The 17,446-nt window shown below is 38.6% G+C and overlaps 1 protein-coding gene across 1 annotated transcript; it reads left to right on the forward strand.

Moving 5' to 3' along the window:
- The first annotated feature begins 46 nt into the window (after positions 1 to 46).
- LOC104838382 (general transcription factor IIH subunit 2) lies at positions 47 to 14,911 on the forward strand. The gene is made up of 15 exons (XM_010578096.1): positions 47 to 263; positions 352 to 429; positions 1,144 to 1,180; positions 1,813 to 1,899; positions 2,755 to 2,805; positions 3,272 to 3,326; positions 4,156 to 4,261; positions 5,285 to 5,375; positions 5,542 to 5,629; positions 6,179 to 6,286; positions 7,465 to 7,528; positions 8,416 to 8,519; positions 11,905 to 12,007; positions 12,310 to 12,349; positions 12,770 to 14,911. The coding sequence occupies exons 1-15, from the start codon at positions 208 to 210 to the stop codon at positions 12,887 to 12,889; spliced, it is 1,188 nt and encodes a 395-aa protein (XP_010576398.1). The 5' UTR covers positions 47 to 207; the 3' UTR covers positions 12,890 to 14,911.
- Positions 14,912 to 17,446: the final 2,535 nt, after the last annotated feature.

The following is a 17,446-nucleotide window of genomic DNA, read 5'->3' on the forward strand; positions in this document are numbered from 1 at the left end:
GGGCTCGGTTGCCCTCAGCCCTGCCAGTCGCCGGCGGCCCGCCTGGAGCCGGGCCCGCCTGGCAGCCCCTTCACCCGGCGTGTGGCACTGTAACGGGGCTTCCCTTCAGGCGGGAGTTGCGCCTCCCCGGCCGGGGCCAGCGGCTTTCGGTGTCGCGAGGAGCGCGGCCGTCGCTGCCCTCCGCAGCGGCAGAGCCAAGCCGCGGAGATGGATGACGAACCCGAACGGACCAAGCGCTGGGAGGGAGGCTACGAAAGGACATGGTAGGCTTTCCCTTTCCCTCCTCACCTCCTCGTTGGTGAAAGACGAGGAAAACCTCCCTTCGGCTCAGTAACAGTCTGTTTTGCGTAGGGAAATTCTTAAAGAAGATGAATCCGGATCGCTGAAAGCCACCATCGACGACATTCTTTTCAAGGCGAAGAGGAAAAGGTACTGTGCGTGACCACAAGCCTCCGCGTACTACTGGTTGGTCAGTTATAAGGGCTTAATCATTCTGAAACTGGGTCCTCCAGGTTGAGTAAGCATGTCGGCACACCTGCAGTATATTTTTGTGTCCTTACCTCTTCAGAGCTCCAGATGCGTGCTTCTTGCCTGCTACTTATTAATTGTGCCAGAAAAATAGTAAAACGTATTTTTACCTTTAATCCTAAGACTGAATGTATACAGCCTTGATAGCCTAGATGTAGCCTAGCTAAAGAGGCGAGGTCTTGATCTGATGACACACAGTGCAGAGCACTGTAATTGCAATTCGCACTGCTTAGAGAAAAATCCTTCAACGCTTTTTTAATATAGAAATCGTGCTTCAAGCTGGGTTTTGGTATCATGGCACCAGATTTGTATTTCCAGGTGTCAGAAAAATTGCTAGATAAAATCTAGATTTGTTTTATTTCAGATTATGTTAAAATATTCAAATTTGGATAAAATTTTAAAGTTCCATTGAACCCGGTAGTAAGAAATAGGTTTTGTTTGTTTTCTGTGAGGCATGAAATCTGTTTGTAATTAAATTGTCTTTTTTTCAGTGTAAATAAGTGTCTGTGTTTTGTTACTGCTTCATATTTGCTGGTACTGGACTTGTTCCAGACTTCTGCTTTAGGAACCATTCATTAATTTACATCTTACTTAAATCCTTTTGTGTTTTATTAGACTCTATGAACACCATGGACAAGTTCGACTTGGAATGGTATGTTAATGTCTTAACCCTTGTCTGTCTTGAGTCCAGAAGGTGGTATGCCACCTACTTGAAGGTGGTATGCCTAATCTGAAATACAGCTTTGGTGACCCAACATGCCTGAGACCAAAGCTTGCATTTTCCACCAAACTTTTTTTTTTTTAAAAACATTCTTTGTTTATTGCCAGTGTGGGATGTGAAGCATGAGTATTCAGTGGTGGAGGTTTGGCATGTTTGCTGTATCAGGGTGTATTTTGCTACAGCAGTCAGATCATACACACTTGCATTGTCAATTTTTCTTCATGTGAAAAATGGGCATAATTTAAATGAGTAGTAAATGACAACATTACTTTATACAACGCTGAGGTCTTCAGGTGAAGAGGTGAAGGTGCAAACTATGCGTATTTTGTAGCTTATGAGCAGAAAGGAACAGTGTGCATTTTTCAAGATAGTCTTTTTTTCATTTTGAAGGAGAAGTGGAAAAAATGCATTACTTTTTCAGTTGCTGTTGATTGCATAGCTCAGTATACTGAATTTTCCCTGTTTGAGGGAGGAAGTAGCTGCTTTTTTAAGTAAATGGAATAATGAACCGTTCATTTAAATACTTGTTCTGTGAGTGATTATCACTTATGGTGAAAATGCAGATGCGTCACCTTTATGTGGTTGTTGATGGATCAAGAACTATGGAGGACCAAGATTTAAAACCGAACAGACTTACCTGCACTTTGAAGGTATTTCTGTACTCAGAAGTTTTCTCTTAGTAATCCACTGTTTCTCTGTAAACCAGTTCCATTTTGCTTTTAAAAGAATGGCAGTCTCCTGTGACTAGATTACATGCATAGCCTCATCTCTCCTCTCATCCCTACTTTTTTTCCCTTGTTCCTGTTTCTAGTCTGTAATTTTCCTAGTTTTTAAAAAGTAAAATCTGTGTGACATTAGTTTGCCTTGCACGAGTACTTCTGTAGAGTAAAAACATTTTCTAAGGACGTACTATGGAAAGACACAGTATGAAAAGTATGTGGAAATTAAGCTGAAGTGTTGCCCGTAATAAGGGATGAAAGAACAAACATGCTTTCATTGCACATCTAGAATTTTTTTTTTCTTACAGTTGTGTTTTGATGAATTTGGGTTTGAATGGATGCTAGACAGGGGTTGAATTGGATTGCTGCTCCAGACTGTGGAGGACCTGAACTGTACATCTTCTACTATATGGTCTTCTTTAATAACACTAAGCATTGAAATCCCGGGGTTTGATAATTTTGTACAGATTGATGCTTTTAGTATTTTTAGTATTACAAACTTTGATTTGAACCAACAGTAATCTAGAACTTTACCATATATGAAGTGAATAAAATAAGTGGTGGCTAGTTTCTGAAATTTACATTGCATTGGTAACATGGGAGGAAGGAGAAGGATGGAAGGGGTAGGGTGAAAGGAGAATGGAAAGGAAGGGCTCATTCCCCCTTTTTTTCCCCAACTTTTTATTTTTCTTTAAATGATACTGGATGTTTTGCAAGTACCACCTGCTTAATGCTTGTGAAATAAAACTGTATGTAGTTTTTAACTGTCTTAACTTTTCTTTATAGTTATTGGAATATTTTGTTGAAGAGTACTTTGACCAAAATCCTATTAGTCAGGTATGTAGAATCATGCAAGAAACAAGTAACTGAAAACAATTTTAAAAGTTAGTTTTAACACTTATCTAATAAACTGTTTTCAATTGATGTTTTCCTTCCCATTCCTTCCTCATCAGTTTGGTGAAATTCTTGTTTGTGCCTGAACTAATGAACATAAGAACCCATCTCTTCCCTTTTTCCGAAACATAAATTCAAACACAGAAGACTAATTATATTGTTTTCAGGCATTTAGAATTTTAGAAGATTTCTTCTCGTACCTCGTGGCAAAACTATGGGAAATACAGGAATGTATGTTAACTGATGCATAGTGATTGTGCTCCTGTCGTTACACTTACAAGAAAACTTGTATAGTTAAGTAATTCTGATCCCTAAAGAAGTATTAGGCAAAATATAGCAAAACTGTATATCAACTTATTTTTAAACTTGCTAAGAAAAGTTTTGGTTTTTTTTTTTTTTTTTTTCCCAGATTGGCTTAATTGTAACCAAGAGTAAAAGAGCTGAAAAAATGACAGAACTTTCAGGTAGGGAGGTAGTGTATTTTTTTTAAATTGGAAGTGTTTTTATCTCTTGTGTTGATGTTACAAGTTCTACCTGGATGACACTGCTGAAAGTGAAGTAGCGTTAACATAGTATTTTTAATTTAAAAGAGAAGTTACTGCAAGTTATCTGAAACCAGAGTCTTTACTTTGATCTGTTTTGATCTAGAATCGTCATTGCATGCTTGTTCATGATCAAGTCTTATCCAGATTGCACCTAAAATATGTTTTGTTTCCCCTATAGTTAATTTCTCACCCTCTTTGTTAATTTTGTATTTTTACAACATCTGCGTGCTCTGTGAGATCTGATCTGATGTCAAGAAGCAAGGTTTCTTTGGTTCCTGCCTTCTGTCACTAGCAATCTGTGTTGCTTCAGATATGAAATCTTAATTTTTTCTTTTTATTCACCTGTAAAACTGGAGCAACTTTATTGAGGAATGTGAGGATCAATCAATCCTTGAACAGTACTTTGAGGATAATGGAGGAAATTAAACTCTGTTTCTGCTGAAACACTTTGTGAGATACTTCACAGTCATGTTAAGTGCTTAATGATATGCAACAGTTATTTTACTCTTTTTGACTTCTTAAAGTTTCTAACAATTGAGTGCCTGTAGGGTAAATGTCTTTCTGTTAATATATTGTTTTATTGTTTTCTACATTCTGATCAAGAGGTCAATTTCTAAGGAGAAACATAGAGATACAAGTTACAGTTTGAAAGTGGTTGTTGTACAAGTATGCTTCTTTAAATATATAGTTTAAATATTTCAATTCTCTTAACTTGTTTTTTCAGGTGAATTGTTTTTTTCACTTACAGGCAACTCAAAGAAGCACGTAACTGCTCTGAAGAAAGCAGTGGATATGAACTGCAGTGGAGAGCCATCTCTATATAACTCCTTAAATTTGGCGATGCAGACTTTAAAGTTAGTATATATATGGAGGGTTTTTTCCTTTGTTTTCCATAATCAGTATAATGCTGATATTGAATTTTTGGAGAGGCAGAGACAGTATTTTTTACAACTAGCATCTTGCATAGTCCTGACCTGAGTCTTTAAAAGGCAGCTTTATGTCATCTCACAATACAAACTGTTAAGAAGTTAAACATGCTAGCAGTGCAGAATTTAATTTTCTAAGACAAGATGCTTCTATTTAGAGGTGTGCTGCTTATAAAAAGCAACAATATTTTAAAGTAGGTGATTTTATGTCGTGTATGAATATAGTGATGAAAGACCGTGCAATTATTTTTTACTAGAGGGCTAAGGTATGAGAGAGGCCAGAGTTAGGGGTTAATAATGCTAAGAGAAAAGGAAAAGAAACAGCACTGAATCACGATAATCTGGTGGGAGTTTTGGCATTCTTTAGAAAGGTAAATTTTCAGGTAGGACAGATTTTAAAAAAACTCTCTTGCTGTGTGAAGTATTGAGACGGGATAAACATTTGTGGAAGACTTTTAACAAATAATTGTAGCTAGAAACACTTGGCAGAACAAAGCTAGTAGTCAATGTCATAAAATTATTTGAATGACTAATTGGAAGAGAGTTTTCCATTAAGAACTAAAAGACAGTAGTTAAAAGTAATGGATTTACACCTATAAACTGATTAGATTTTTATTTTAAGAAGTCAGGAAGACTTACTGCAGTGTTGCTAGTTTGAAGGTGAATTTTGCCTCTGAGAGTACAGAGAAGGTATGGGGATAACTTAAGCATTAGAGCAAACAATCAGATAACAACTACAGAATCAAGTACTGTATTTTAGATACTGGAAAGGTTTGGCTTTTGGAAGGTGAAATTCTGGTGTTCTAAGAAGGATCTTGCCACAGTCTTTTATAATTTGTAGGGGACTTCATATCATGTCATCTTCTGACTTAAGTATGTTGAAGTCCTTGGAAACTTCAGCATACAAGTAGCTTAGTGTACAGAAGTAAATTAACTATATACTTTCTTTAGGCATGTGCCAGGACATACAAGCAGAGAGGTTTTGATAGTCTTCAGCAGTCTGACGACATGTGATCCAGCCAACATCTATGATCTAATTAAGGTACAGAAGTGAAGTTGTGACTACTGCATTGAACATCCAAGCTGTTAGACTAAAACCAGACAGTTGCAGTGTCATCACTAATTATTTTTCATTTATAACTTTGAACCTTTTTACTGTTTTCTGTTCTGAATATGAATTTCAGTATGCTTTCTTTTTCCATTTGAAGTGCTTAAAAGCAGTTAAGATCAGAGTATCTATCATCGGCTTAAGTGCTGAAGTTCGAGTTTGTACAGTACTTGCCCGAGAAACTGGTGGTATGTATCTGAAGTTCAGTAGTTATACTACTAATACAAGTTTAAAATTAAAATCAAGTAACTAATTTTGTCATATATGCATCAATGCATTTTGATATTTAAGGATAATATATTCTGTTGTGCTGGCAGAAAATTTAAGGGTTTCCCAAATCTACAAAATACACAGTATTTAGTGAAATTATTATGAACTGGTAGCTGCATCTCTAGAGAGAAGAAATACTTAGCTTTTTACATGGAACACTAGGTTTTAAAAAAAATGTGATGTAGAACTTAATTGTAACACGTTAATATCAATTACAACAGTGGTAACTCTTACAATATCATTACTATAGTGTAATGTTGGATAAAAAGCTATGGGCCTTCATATCTAATTAAACGTTCTGGTGTTACTAATTTTAAAACTTGTCATCTTCAGTAGCATTAACTGGACTGTTTTTTAGGAACAGGATTGGCTGTATTTTTTTTACTTAAGTTGTTTTCTGTCATTTGGAGAATATGTTTGTGTTCTTATCTGCTCATAATCATAAGGCATTTCTTTCTTCATGACAGGAACATACCACGTTATATTAGATGAAAGTCATTATAAGGAACTGCTGATGTATCATGTTAGTCCTCCACCTGCCAGTTCAAGCTCTGAGTGCTCCCTTATTCGAATGGGTAGGATATGGTTTTGTTAAAGTCCTGGTACAAGATTTGTGAATCTTGTCTTTTTCTTTCTTTGCATTTTCTGTGTTAGAGACATTGCACAATTATGTTTTTTTATTTTAACTTTTACTTTGCTAAATAGATATAAATTTTCCTGGTGCTGTTCCTGGAAAATAATCAGCTTTTAAATAAAGTTAAGAATTAAAACAAATAAGACAAATTACTACTCAACTGCAGTTGGAAACAAGAAAGTGGAATGATATTGTTTGTACATTAATAGGTATAAATGTAATACTTAGAAACGAAGGATAAAAACCTATTTTGTTTCTCCCTCTGTTTTTTTCCCTGCAGAAGGCAACTATTATAAGCTGAATTGACTGTAAGAGCCATCTGTTTGGCCATGTAGTACATGTTTGTTAGGAGCAATGTTGTGGTGTTCTTTCAACAGATGGATTAGGTACCTTTTCTTCTCCTGATGTATTTCTCAATAAATTTAAAGCCTGGAGTTAAACCAGAATAGGAACTTTAATGCCATGAATTAGAGCATTGATTTCTCACTTTCATCCACCCGTTTTCACAGATAAGAATGTATGTATTTTTGTGTGTAGATTTAAATACTGAAGAGATTCACTTCTTATAGGTAAAGCATGAGTAGCAGTTGGAAAAATTAACTGCCCACTTGACATGTAAAAAATAAGTGGTAGAAAGAATGGTATCCGTTACAGCCTCTGTAACGTGCTATAGTCTCATCTGTAATATACTGCACTTGGAAGGTGAATATACGCTTTGTGTGCATGTAAAAATATTTTCCCCTTAATTAGAAAGCATTGTTCAAGTGAACATTCATGTAGATCTCCTTCTGCTTTCCTACCATTGCACACATCATTTTCTTTTTAGCTATTCTGCAAAAAGGGGGTTCCAGTGAGCTTCGGTTAATGTGAGGTCTATGAAAAGATTTTTTTCGCTTGGGGGAAATACAATAAGGGATTTGTTGGTTGATGTAGGTAGAGACCTCCAGGAAGAATTTGATACCTAATAAGAGTGTATTACTTCTCCTGTAATAACAAACAAACAAAAAAAGAGATAGGCCTTAATCTTTAGAATAATCTTTGAACTTCTCCACTGAAGTAAGAAACTGAAAGATTACTTGCATGTTTAAAATTTGTAATATGGGATGTTTTTATCTTCAGGTTTTCCTCAGCATACTATTGCTTCTTTATCTGATCAAGATGCAAAGCCATCCTTTAGTATGGCGTAAGTAGAGTTGATTAGAGTTGATTAGAATTCAGTGAGCTGATTAGAACTCAATAATAATTAATCATATTTAGAAAATCTGCTTCCCAGTGAAAATACTGCAAAATAACATGAAAAAAAATAGTGAGTATGTCTTGTGACTTCTCAGTAGAAATTTTGTTTCCATCCAGTATGTGGCCATAGTTACCTCTGTTAAATATGCTTTTTAAAATTTACATTTAAAATTTTTTGTACGTAGTAAATGGCTTTTAGTTGTGTTCTGCAGTAATTAGAACACAAGGGTGGTACGAGGTATTAAAGTACTTGCTACCAATTTTACTTGCATTTCTTGACTCAAGTATTGTTATCACTGTAAAGGTAATGATGAGGATGATGGGTATTATCTGGAATAAAGTATTTTTTATCTGTTTACTAATATGACTTTAAAAGGAAGTTTAAAATAGAGCCTGATTTGATTAGGGTACCAGAGCTCTTTTCAATGAAAGGAAGCATAGTTTTCAGCAGTGATAAGGGAGTCTGAATTTTCAGAAGGAAATGGTGTCAGCTGTTTGAAATAATAGGTATTAACACGCATCTTAAAGTCAATACAGAATATTTGTGAGTGTGTAAGTAGAAATACTAATGCTGTTCTCTTTCATAACTATTTTTTAAAGATACATGGGCTCCTTTTTGGGAAACTTTGGTCTTTGTTCTGTTTCTGTGGGAAGATGTGGTTACTGATATCTCACCCTATCAATTGCTTTCTGACACTTCTATACATGTGGAACTGTTGCATGGAAGCTACTGAAACTTTTAAACCTATTTATTGTGAGAATTACATAGTATTTATAGTTATGTAGTAGTATGGTGTTATCTGTTCGGTATTAAATTGTCTGTCTTTGCTCTAGGCAATTGGAAAACAACAGTGAGCCGGGTCTTACGCTGGGGGGGTATTTCTGTCCCCAGTGCAGAGCCAAATACTGTGAACTTCCTGTGGAATGCAAAATCTGTGGTGAGTAGCAAGAAAAGGTGAGCAGATGAATTATGAGTTAGTGGTAAGAGAGTGAAGGGGTAGAAAAAAATCAACTATACTTAGGAATTGAAAGCCAGCTCTGCTTTAAGAAGCCTACAGTCCTGTGTCCGGGGATGTCAGCTTCATACAAGGGACTTTCAGGACTATACCTGTAACAGTAAAGCTGTTATCATATTCCCCAGTATAAGGTTATAAATGAAAAGCCCTAAAGCAAAGGGGGGAAAAAGGGTGATTCACATATGAATGAACATAATTTCCTCAAGAATGTTGATTTAACAGACACACCAATGTTTCAGACTCCTTAGTGCCAGGCCATGAAGATAAAGAGTGCTTTCGAGTAAAAGGACAGAAGTGCCCCCTCACCTATGGGAGTATGTAGATGAAAGGTTTTAAAGTTGAACTCAAGGGCAGGCTGCACAGTGACACATGAAAGGCTATAAATTCGTAAATGGAAGCCCTTTGGTCTTGCAAATGTTAATGGACTGTGCAACCAACAGTACCTCTCTCCAACACCCCCTTAATGAGGACATGAGGGAGGATTAGCATTTTTTATAGTATTAATATTGTGTGAGCGACAGCTGTCCTGCTCTTAGCTTCTACAGGCATAGGACTAAAATGTGATGGGTGTTATCAAGATGCGTGTATTTGGCAAGAGGATGAAGTAATTCTAGTTTTGGATCACCTTGTCCTAGTTTCGTGTCAAGGTTTTCACATCAGCTTGAGTCTCATTTCAGCAAAGTAATAGTGTAACTGGAGAAATGCTATGCGTCAGCAACAGGTTCTCTACAGCTGCAGCGGCCAGCAGAACAAGAGCTTGGAGGTTTACATGGCATGTGATTGAGCAATGAAGAAGTTTGTGCCAGCCTGTTCCCCAGCTAAACTGTTGTCATGGTTTAACCCCAGCTGGCAAATAAGCCCAACACAGTTCCTCCCTCAGTGCCTCACAGTGGGATGAGGGAGTGTCATTGATGAGTGTTTTAGATCATTTAAAGAATCTGTGAAAGTGGGACATAACAGAGTTCAATGGCAAGGTTCACTCTGTTGCTTACTACGTGGGAGAAACATACAAAGGAAAATTGAGTTAGAATCGATTTTCCATTATTTGCACAGAGATCAGAGGTGCAAAAAGGTAAGGGAGACACTCCCATTGAGTCACAAGTTTCAGAATGGACCCTCTTGCTTTCTAAACTCAGGAGTCCAGGTGTGGCTGGATCCAGACTTAGTCTCAGACTTGGTTGGTGCTTTATGTCTTAAAGACTATATGTGCACAATCAAACCCTCATATGACTTGGTTAGGATTTCAAAGTTTAGCATGCTATTAATCACCAATCCATCCAGGCAACTGGTGTTAGTTGACTCCGAAGTTCCAGCCCTTGATTTCCTGAAACAGACTCTCAGGCATGGAGTCTTATAAAAATAAATAATTTAATAGAGTGGTACAGCAGCAGGATCAGCTCCAGCTGGGTGCTTCCAGGGAGGGACAGAAGGAAGGGGAGAAGAAGATGAAGGAAGAACCTAAACAAAGAGATTGCTGTGCAGTTATACCCTTATAGACTATTCACCCACCCCTCACACACTCTTCACACTCGCTTCACATGTCTTCCATGCACCCTTTGATCCAGTAGTGATTCTGGCCTGACACCTTCTGACTCATTGGATTCCTTCACTGTCTCCAGACAGGCCTTTAGTTATCTTGTTGAGTTGCAAGTGCTCTTGATGGTTGTAGCCTTGAAGCCTCCTTGTCTCCTGATTTACCCTGTCTGTGGAGGCCCCTGTTTTGACTAATTAGGTACATGTTCAGTGAATCTAAGTGGAAGTTTACAGCTTGCAGCCTAAGGCTTCAGTAAATCTAGCTGCTCATGCTAAGTATGTAAAGCTAAGCGAAGGGCATACTAAATCACACAACGTTGTAATTCTAAGTAATTCATTCTATTTAAAACCTACTTATTTAAGCTAAACGACTGGTATTTCTTAATATTGAGAGGCATCCCTGCTCAAGGGGAGAGTTGCCTGGTGTGCAGTCTGGTTGCCATCCAGGGAGAATTCAAATTGGGCTCATCCAACAATCTGTCGCTGGTAAAAGATCTCTTTGCTGGAGATCACCCCCATGCTGCCTTGCAGGGGTAGCTCAGAGAAGGCTTGCTTAGGCTGTCGTATTTATGGGATAAAGCGGTTGGGTCATAGTCAAATTGCATACAATGGGAGAGGTATGCATGAGACTCCTTGTACCCACAACTTTCACTATGTCACTCTGCTCCTTTGTGGGTTTCCTAGAGGAGTTCTTGGCCCAGCTACAGCTAAGGCCTTTACCCCCTTTGGAGCCTGTACCAAACTGCTGCTGGTTTGGTTAAGGGGGGTTGAGTGCATCTGTCACAGGGAGAATTGGAAGGGTAAAAGTGAGAAAATTTAACAGGTTGAGATACAGACAGGTAAAGCAAAAGCCATGTGCACAAGCCAAGCAGAGTAAGGAATTCATTCGCTACTTCCCATCAGCAGCCATCTCCAGGAAAGCAGGGCTCCATCATGCTTAACAGTTACTTGGGAAGACATGCCATCACTCTGAATGTCCCCCCTTCCATCTTCTTCCCCCAGCTTTTATTGTTGAGCATGACATCATATGGTACAGGATACAGGATATCCCTGTGGCCAGTTTGGGTCAGCTGTCCCAGCTGTGTCCCTTCCCAACTTCTTGTGCCCCCCCAACCTACCTACTCGCTGGTGGGGTGGGCTGAGAAGCAGAAAAGGTCTTGACTCTGTGTAAGCGCTCCTCAGCATTAACTAAAACAACCCTGTGTTATCAACACTGCTTTCAGCCCAAATCCAAAACAGCCCCGTGCAAGCTACTATGAAGAAAATTATCCCAACCAAAACCAGCAGACCTGTGTTAGCTGAAACAGGGCTATGGTCTGGCTTTGGCAGTATTATAGCAGGCTGCAGTAGAGTTTTGTAGTTGGGCACCATTTTAACTGGTAATGTGAAACAGCAGAACTGTCATTGCCAGAGAGGAGTTGTGCATTTAGATTTAATTGGAAGACTCTTCTATGGTTGCATTTTTTTTATGGCATGAGGATGAAAAACTTGCTAAATTTAAAACTTTGCATTGTAATTGTACTTCTAAAGACTGAGATAAACCTTTAGATTAGAAATTCAGATGATTTGCTTGTTCTTTATATTTGGATTTAATTCTGCAAAGGATTACAGGTTTGAATTATGGAAGCTAACAAATAATTTTGTTTTTTAATTCTTAAAAGCTCGGATCCACTGAGTAATTAAAAAATCTTTTTTCCTTTTTGCTTTGTTTAATACAGAAAAGCTTTTCAGTGAGTCTTCTCTTGTAATAATTTTGAGGTCTCTTTATTCGCAGGTCTTACGTTAGTGTCTGCACCTCACCTGGCTCGATCTTACCATCACTTGTTTCCTTTGGATGCCTTTCAGGAAGTCCCCCTGGCAGAATATCAGGGGGAACGGTATGCAAATCATATTTGTGATAATGTGTGTACTTGTGGACCCTGTAATTTTTTTGTCACAGAAGTAAGAATAGCTGGCAGCAGCTTCTTTGCTGCTGGAGACACTGCTGAATGTTTGGGCATTTTGGGGCACCTCAGGCAATAAGAAATATTTGTGGTTCCCATTAACAGTTACCATGTGTGTTCAGTTGAATAGCTGAAAAAATTGCCATAAATTGTTTCTGTGTATGGGATGTTTTTTAAACACCGTTTTACACAACCTTGACTGTTTTTTCAGTTGAAATACACAATTTTGCTTTTAGGTATTGTCAAGGCTGCCAGGGAGAAATGAAAGATCAAAGTGTAAGTATGTTGAACTGCATTGGAATTTGCATTGAGGGGTGTCAGAAGTAGAGATGATCCTTTGGTATAGTCTTCTAAAGACCAGAAAAATATTTGTGGAAGTTTATCTCATGGTTAACTAGAGTTGTCTGTTAGTCATGCCTTTTAGACTGCAAAGCCTGTAAAAGTGCGGGAAGGGATTTCCTAGCAAGTTGCATAAATAAGTTTCCACTCTTAGCCATTTGAAAGCATCTACAGTCACTTGAGCTCAGCCCTTTGGACATACTTGCTGTTAGAAACTTCAATTCAGTTGGGTTTCTGTGATGTTAGCAATATAGTCTCTTTACACTGTCTTGATGACACAACTGTTGCCCTACTGTAGTGCTATGATGGTGATAATTTTTTTCTAATTTGACTTGGTTTCCTATCTTTTCCACACAGGTTTTCATATGTAAAGTGTGTCAGAATGCATTTTGTGTGGAATGCGATTTGTTTGTTCATGATTCTCTGCACTGCTGTCCTGGCTGTATTCACGAGCACCCTGCTCCCATACCTGTATGAAGTAATCTCTTCTTAGAAATTGTCATATCTATGTCATTCTTGCATAAATCTATTTTGTTTATTCAGCCATAGCTTTCACTGAGGCATCTCAAAACAAGAAAGATGTAGATGATTACAGAAGGATGAACACTGGCTTGGGAGCAAACTTTTAATTTTTACCTAATGTATTAATGATTTTGTTTACTGTTCATATATTCTTGAATTACCTGTATCTGATTTATTTTCTTTGTTCTTGTCTGAAAAGCTCTGGCTGTTTCTGAATGCTATTGTGAGTAACATGTATATTTGTAAATGTGAAAGTGATAAAACTGGTTTGTATGATAATGTGGTGATTCATCTTTGTTTCATTTTTTTGTTCAAAAAACAAGCCCTGAAAATATATTTTATATATCGATTGCTATTAGCTCTTGGTTTTGGTGGATGGTGGAGTTCTATAGATCAAAATATTTTTTTGTAAGAATTTAACAAAAGATGTTTTTGAGCAATTAGTTGGGGGACATTTCAAATATTAATTCAAAGTATTTGGGCTATTCACTTTGGCCTTCAGTAAGGCAACTCAAATACAGCTCTTAGAAATTATACAAACTATTGTTTGATGGTGATAGTATTGAAGACAGTGGTGCTGTTTTGGTTTTGAGGCTAGAATGAATTGCCAGAACTGCAAGTCATCTTCTGTCCTTGGCTAAACCCCCAGAGCAACAGACAATAAGGTGGGGGAAGAAGGGGAAGCACGTGTCCTTACCTGAACATTGAAGAATGAAAACTGAGACAAGTGCAAGACACTGTTTGCCATTTTACAGTGTCTCTTCAAAGTGTGATTGCAGTTTGAACTTGTGAGAATGTAACGTGCTACACCTCAGTAAGAGGAGGTTGTGATGGTGCAGTGTTTAAAGCAGTATGTTACATCTGGTCTTCTGAAGTCCTCTTGTGACATTTGTAATACATCCAGAGTAACTCAGACACTGATGCATCTGACTTAATTTTTAAAATTGTGAGCTTTGTTGTCAGATTAGGAACAGCAATAATCTAACCTAACCACTGAATCTTAAAAGTGCAAACAAACAAAAAAAGCAAACTCCCATCATATGTTAGTTCCCTGTTTTTCACGCTCACCACATACAAACAATACATGCTACTTTTCAGTTTTCACAGATAGTTTTAATTTCAAGTCCTTTAAATATGAAAATTCTCAGTTGTTACCATAGCTCCTTCTGTGCTTTTTCTACTATTTATGCCTGCAGGCTGGCTAGAATGCAGTAATTCTACTGTGTTGTCAGAAAAATAACTGTTTCGGCATCTGTGTTTCATTTTGTGCAGGGTCAAACAATGCCTATAAACCCTTTGTGCTATCATGTGATTGCAGTGCCTATTACTGTAAGGGTATCCTAAAAATTAGCAGAAAAAGGACATATTCATGGGGTTTGGTGTGGTCTAGTAGGCTATTCCAAGCCAAAGGAATGCCCTAAGCCTTTGTCTTTTAGATATTCTGATACTGGTGACAACATCTTGATACGATGTTTTCTGATAATATTTTCATCTTTACAATCAGCATTTCCTAATGGAAAAAAAGATTTTGTCAAACCACTTCAAATCTTTTCTAGTTTTTTCTCTTTTTAGATACCAAAATAACATACTTGGACGTAGAGGCTGTGTAGAAGTTGTGGCCATATACTCCATTGTCTGCATGTGGTCTGAGTAATAATTTGGCTTGTACTTTTTCACCCTTCTCATTGGATAGGAGGAGTTCAAAATAGGTCCTGAAAAATCGTATCGGGGCAACATTTCTCTGATGTGTAAAGAATTTCAGCTGTGGCCTTCCTCTTTAAAGCAGCATGGAGGAAATGCTTCCTTCATCTGTACTCTTTGTGATTCACTGGATCTCAGGTTTCCTTTGCTTGTGGGAAGCTACAACCTGCTTAATTCTTGGTCCTGTATTTTCTTATTTATGGATCTGCCACAAGATTAGTCGGTCAGTGAGGTTATTAGCAGGCCTGTGAGAAATTCTGCTTCCTGAAGATTTGGACATTAAGTGTTGAGGGAAGAGATGAAAAGACAAAAACATCCTGTGGTGGGTGCCACAACTATAGCAAGAAGTTTGAGGCTGAAAGGCACAGTGAGACTAGAGAGCGCACTGCCATGTCGAGTGAAGGGGATTTCAGAAAGGTGAGCGCCTTTGCTTTCCTTCTCCATTATACTTTCCTTGCAGGAATAAAAGTTATCATCTGTATTAATGGTTATAACTAATTTCCAAGACTGGAAGTGCTGAAAATATGTTAATTAAAATATGAGTAAAAGAAATGTCTGGGTTTAGTTTGGCGTAAGAACCACAACTCCTGAACAACTTAGGTGGCATCCTGGTCTGTCTCATGCAATGTGAGGAACAGTTTTAATTCTAGATTCTGATGTAGCTAATTGATGAAAAAATGCCATATAGTACTAACTCTGAAGCATTACTGGATTGTGCTGATTCCTGGCTGAAAGAATGAGAGTAGATGAATTTTTTTTTTTTTTAATGTCATCAAATTTGAATGAGAATCATGTTTCCGTATTTAGGAAAAATAAATGTGGTGCCCATAGTGCAATTCATGAAAGTAATTTTTCAAAATATGATAGAACTTGAAGACTTATACAACTTTTGTAGCAGTTTTTTCTGTGGCATTTGAAAGCACTTAAATTGTTGAGCACACATTTTCCTATGAGATGGGAATGTGATTCTTATAGCCAGTGAAAAAGTAAAAACAGCAGGCTGGAGATTATGGATTTAGAATCACTTTCTTAAGGATGAATTTGGTAAATGTAAATCTCTTAAGATCCCTCAATTATGTGAGAAAACAAAGCAAAGCTCTTGGGAGGTGGGGGGAGCAGAAATTGACTATAGGGAGCTGAACTGTAGACATGTTTGCTGTGTTCTGAACCATCACATAGTAAAGTATTTCCTATGGTTGTCTTACCACAGTACTAGTAACAACAAAAAGTTACTATTTCTACAAGATAAGCTATATTTGAGAAGACTAGTGTAAATACCAGACATTTAATAATACCACTTTCTTGGAGAGAACTATTGGTGGTACGAGTTTGGCAATAAATTTCATTGCCAAATTAATTTCATTTTGTGATGATGAGATCCAAGTTCGTTTTCCTGAAGGATTATGCAATTCCTGCTAGTCACTACTTATATTGAAAACACTTGAAATTTAAAAATATTGCAATAAAACAATTACTTGCTTTGATTTTTCTTTTCTATTTCTCACTTATAATTCCCATCTTCCATTTGGCATTGTATGTTTTGCCACCTGATTTTTTTCTTAATTTAAGGAGAAATTCAAAATGTGTTAGCAACATTCGGTCATGGCTTTGAGATGGAAGAATTGAGATGATAGAGGCATGTTGATTTACTGAGGCCATTCTAGGTTTTAAGCTACAAGATGAAGCTTTTAGGATCTGCCAATCACCTGTGTCATCCTGCTCAAATCTCACCTACTTATGTCTCTTCTTTGCCTCTATTTTGGTTGCAAACGCTTCAGGATACTTGTTATTGTCATTACAAGGGCAGTGGTCGATCGGAGTTCGCAGAAGTCTCAATTTGGCAAGTCAGATTTAATAATACACCTGTTTATACCAACTCTACCTTATCTCTTAATAAAGTGAAAACAAATGTTTATAACCTGTAGAAACCATGTTATTAAGGTAACAGAGGTGATGACTGAATGTATATTGGCTTTGTGTGGCAAGGTTTTGGTAGTTGCGGGGGGTACAGGGGTGGCTTCTGTGAGAAGCTGCTGGAAGCTTCCCCTGTGTCCGACAGAGCCAATACCAGCCGGCTCTAAGATGGACCTGCTGCTGGCCAAGGCCGAGCCCATCAGTGATAGTGGTAGCGCCTCTGTGATAACAGAAGGAAAAAAAGTTGCTGGGACAGACAGAAACAGCAGCCAGAGAGAGGAGCGAGAACACGTGAGAGAAACAACCCTGCAGACCCCCAGGTCAGTGAAGAAGGAGGAGGAGGTGCTCCAGGCGCCGGAGCAGAGATTCCCCTGCAGCCCGTGGGGAAGACCATGGTGAGGCAGGCTGTCCCCCCGCAGTCCATGGAGGTCCACGGTGGAGCAGATCTCCACCTGCAGCCCGTGGAGGACCCCACGCCGGAGCAGGTGGGTTCCCAAAGGAGGCTGTGACCCCACGGGAAGCCCGTGCTGGAGCAGGCTCCTGGCAGGACCTGCGGATCTGTGGAGAGAGGAGCCCATGGAGCAGGTTTTCTGGCAGGACTTGTGACCCCATGGGGGACCCATGCTGGAGCAGTGTGCTCCTGAAGGACTGCACACCGTGGAAAGGACCCATGCTGGAGCAGTTCATGAAGAACTGCAGCCCATGGGAAGGACCCATGCTGGAGCAGTTCATGGAGGACCGTCTCCCGTGGGAGGGACCCCACGCTGGAGCAGGGGAAGAGTGTGATGAGCCCTCCCCCTGAGGAGGATGAAGCAGCAGAAATAACGTGTGATGAACTGACTCTAAACCCCATTCCCTGTCCCCCTACACTGCTGCGGGGGTTAGGTGGAGAATCCG

This window comes from Haliaeetus leucocephalus, unplaced genomic scaffold (genome assembly GCF_000737465.1).
Source record: "Haliaeetus leucocephalus isolate CR32 unplaced genomic scaffold, Haliaeetus_leucocephalus-4.0 Scaffold605, whole genome shotgun sequence".
NCBI lineage: Eukaryota > Metazoa > Chordata > Aves > Accipitriformes > Accipitridae > Haliaeetus > Haliaeetus leucocephalus.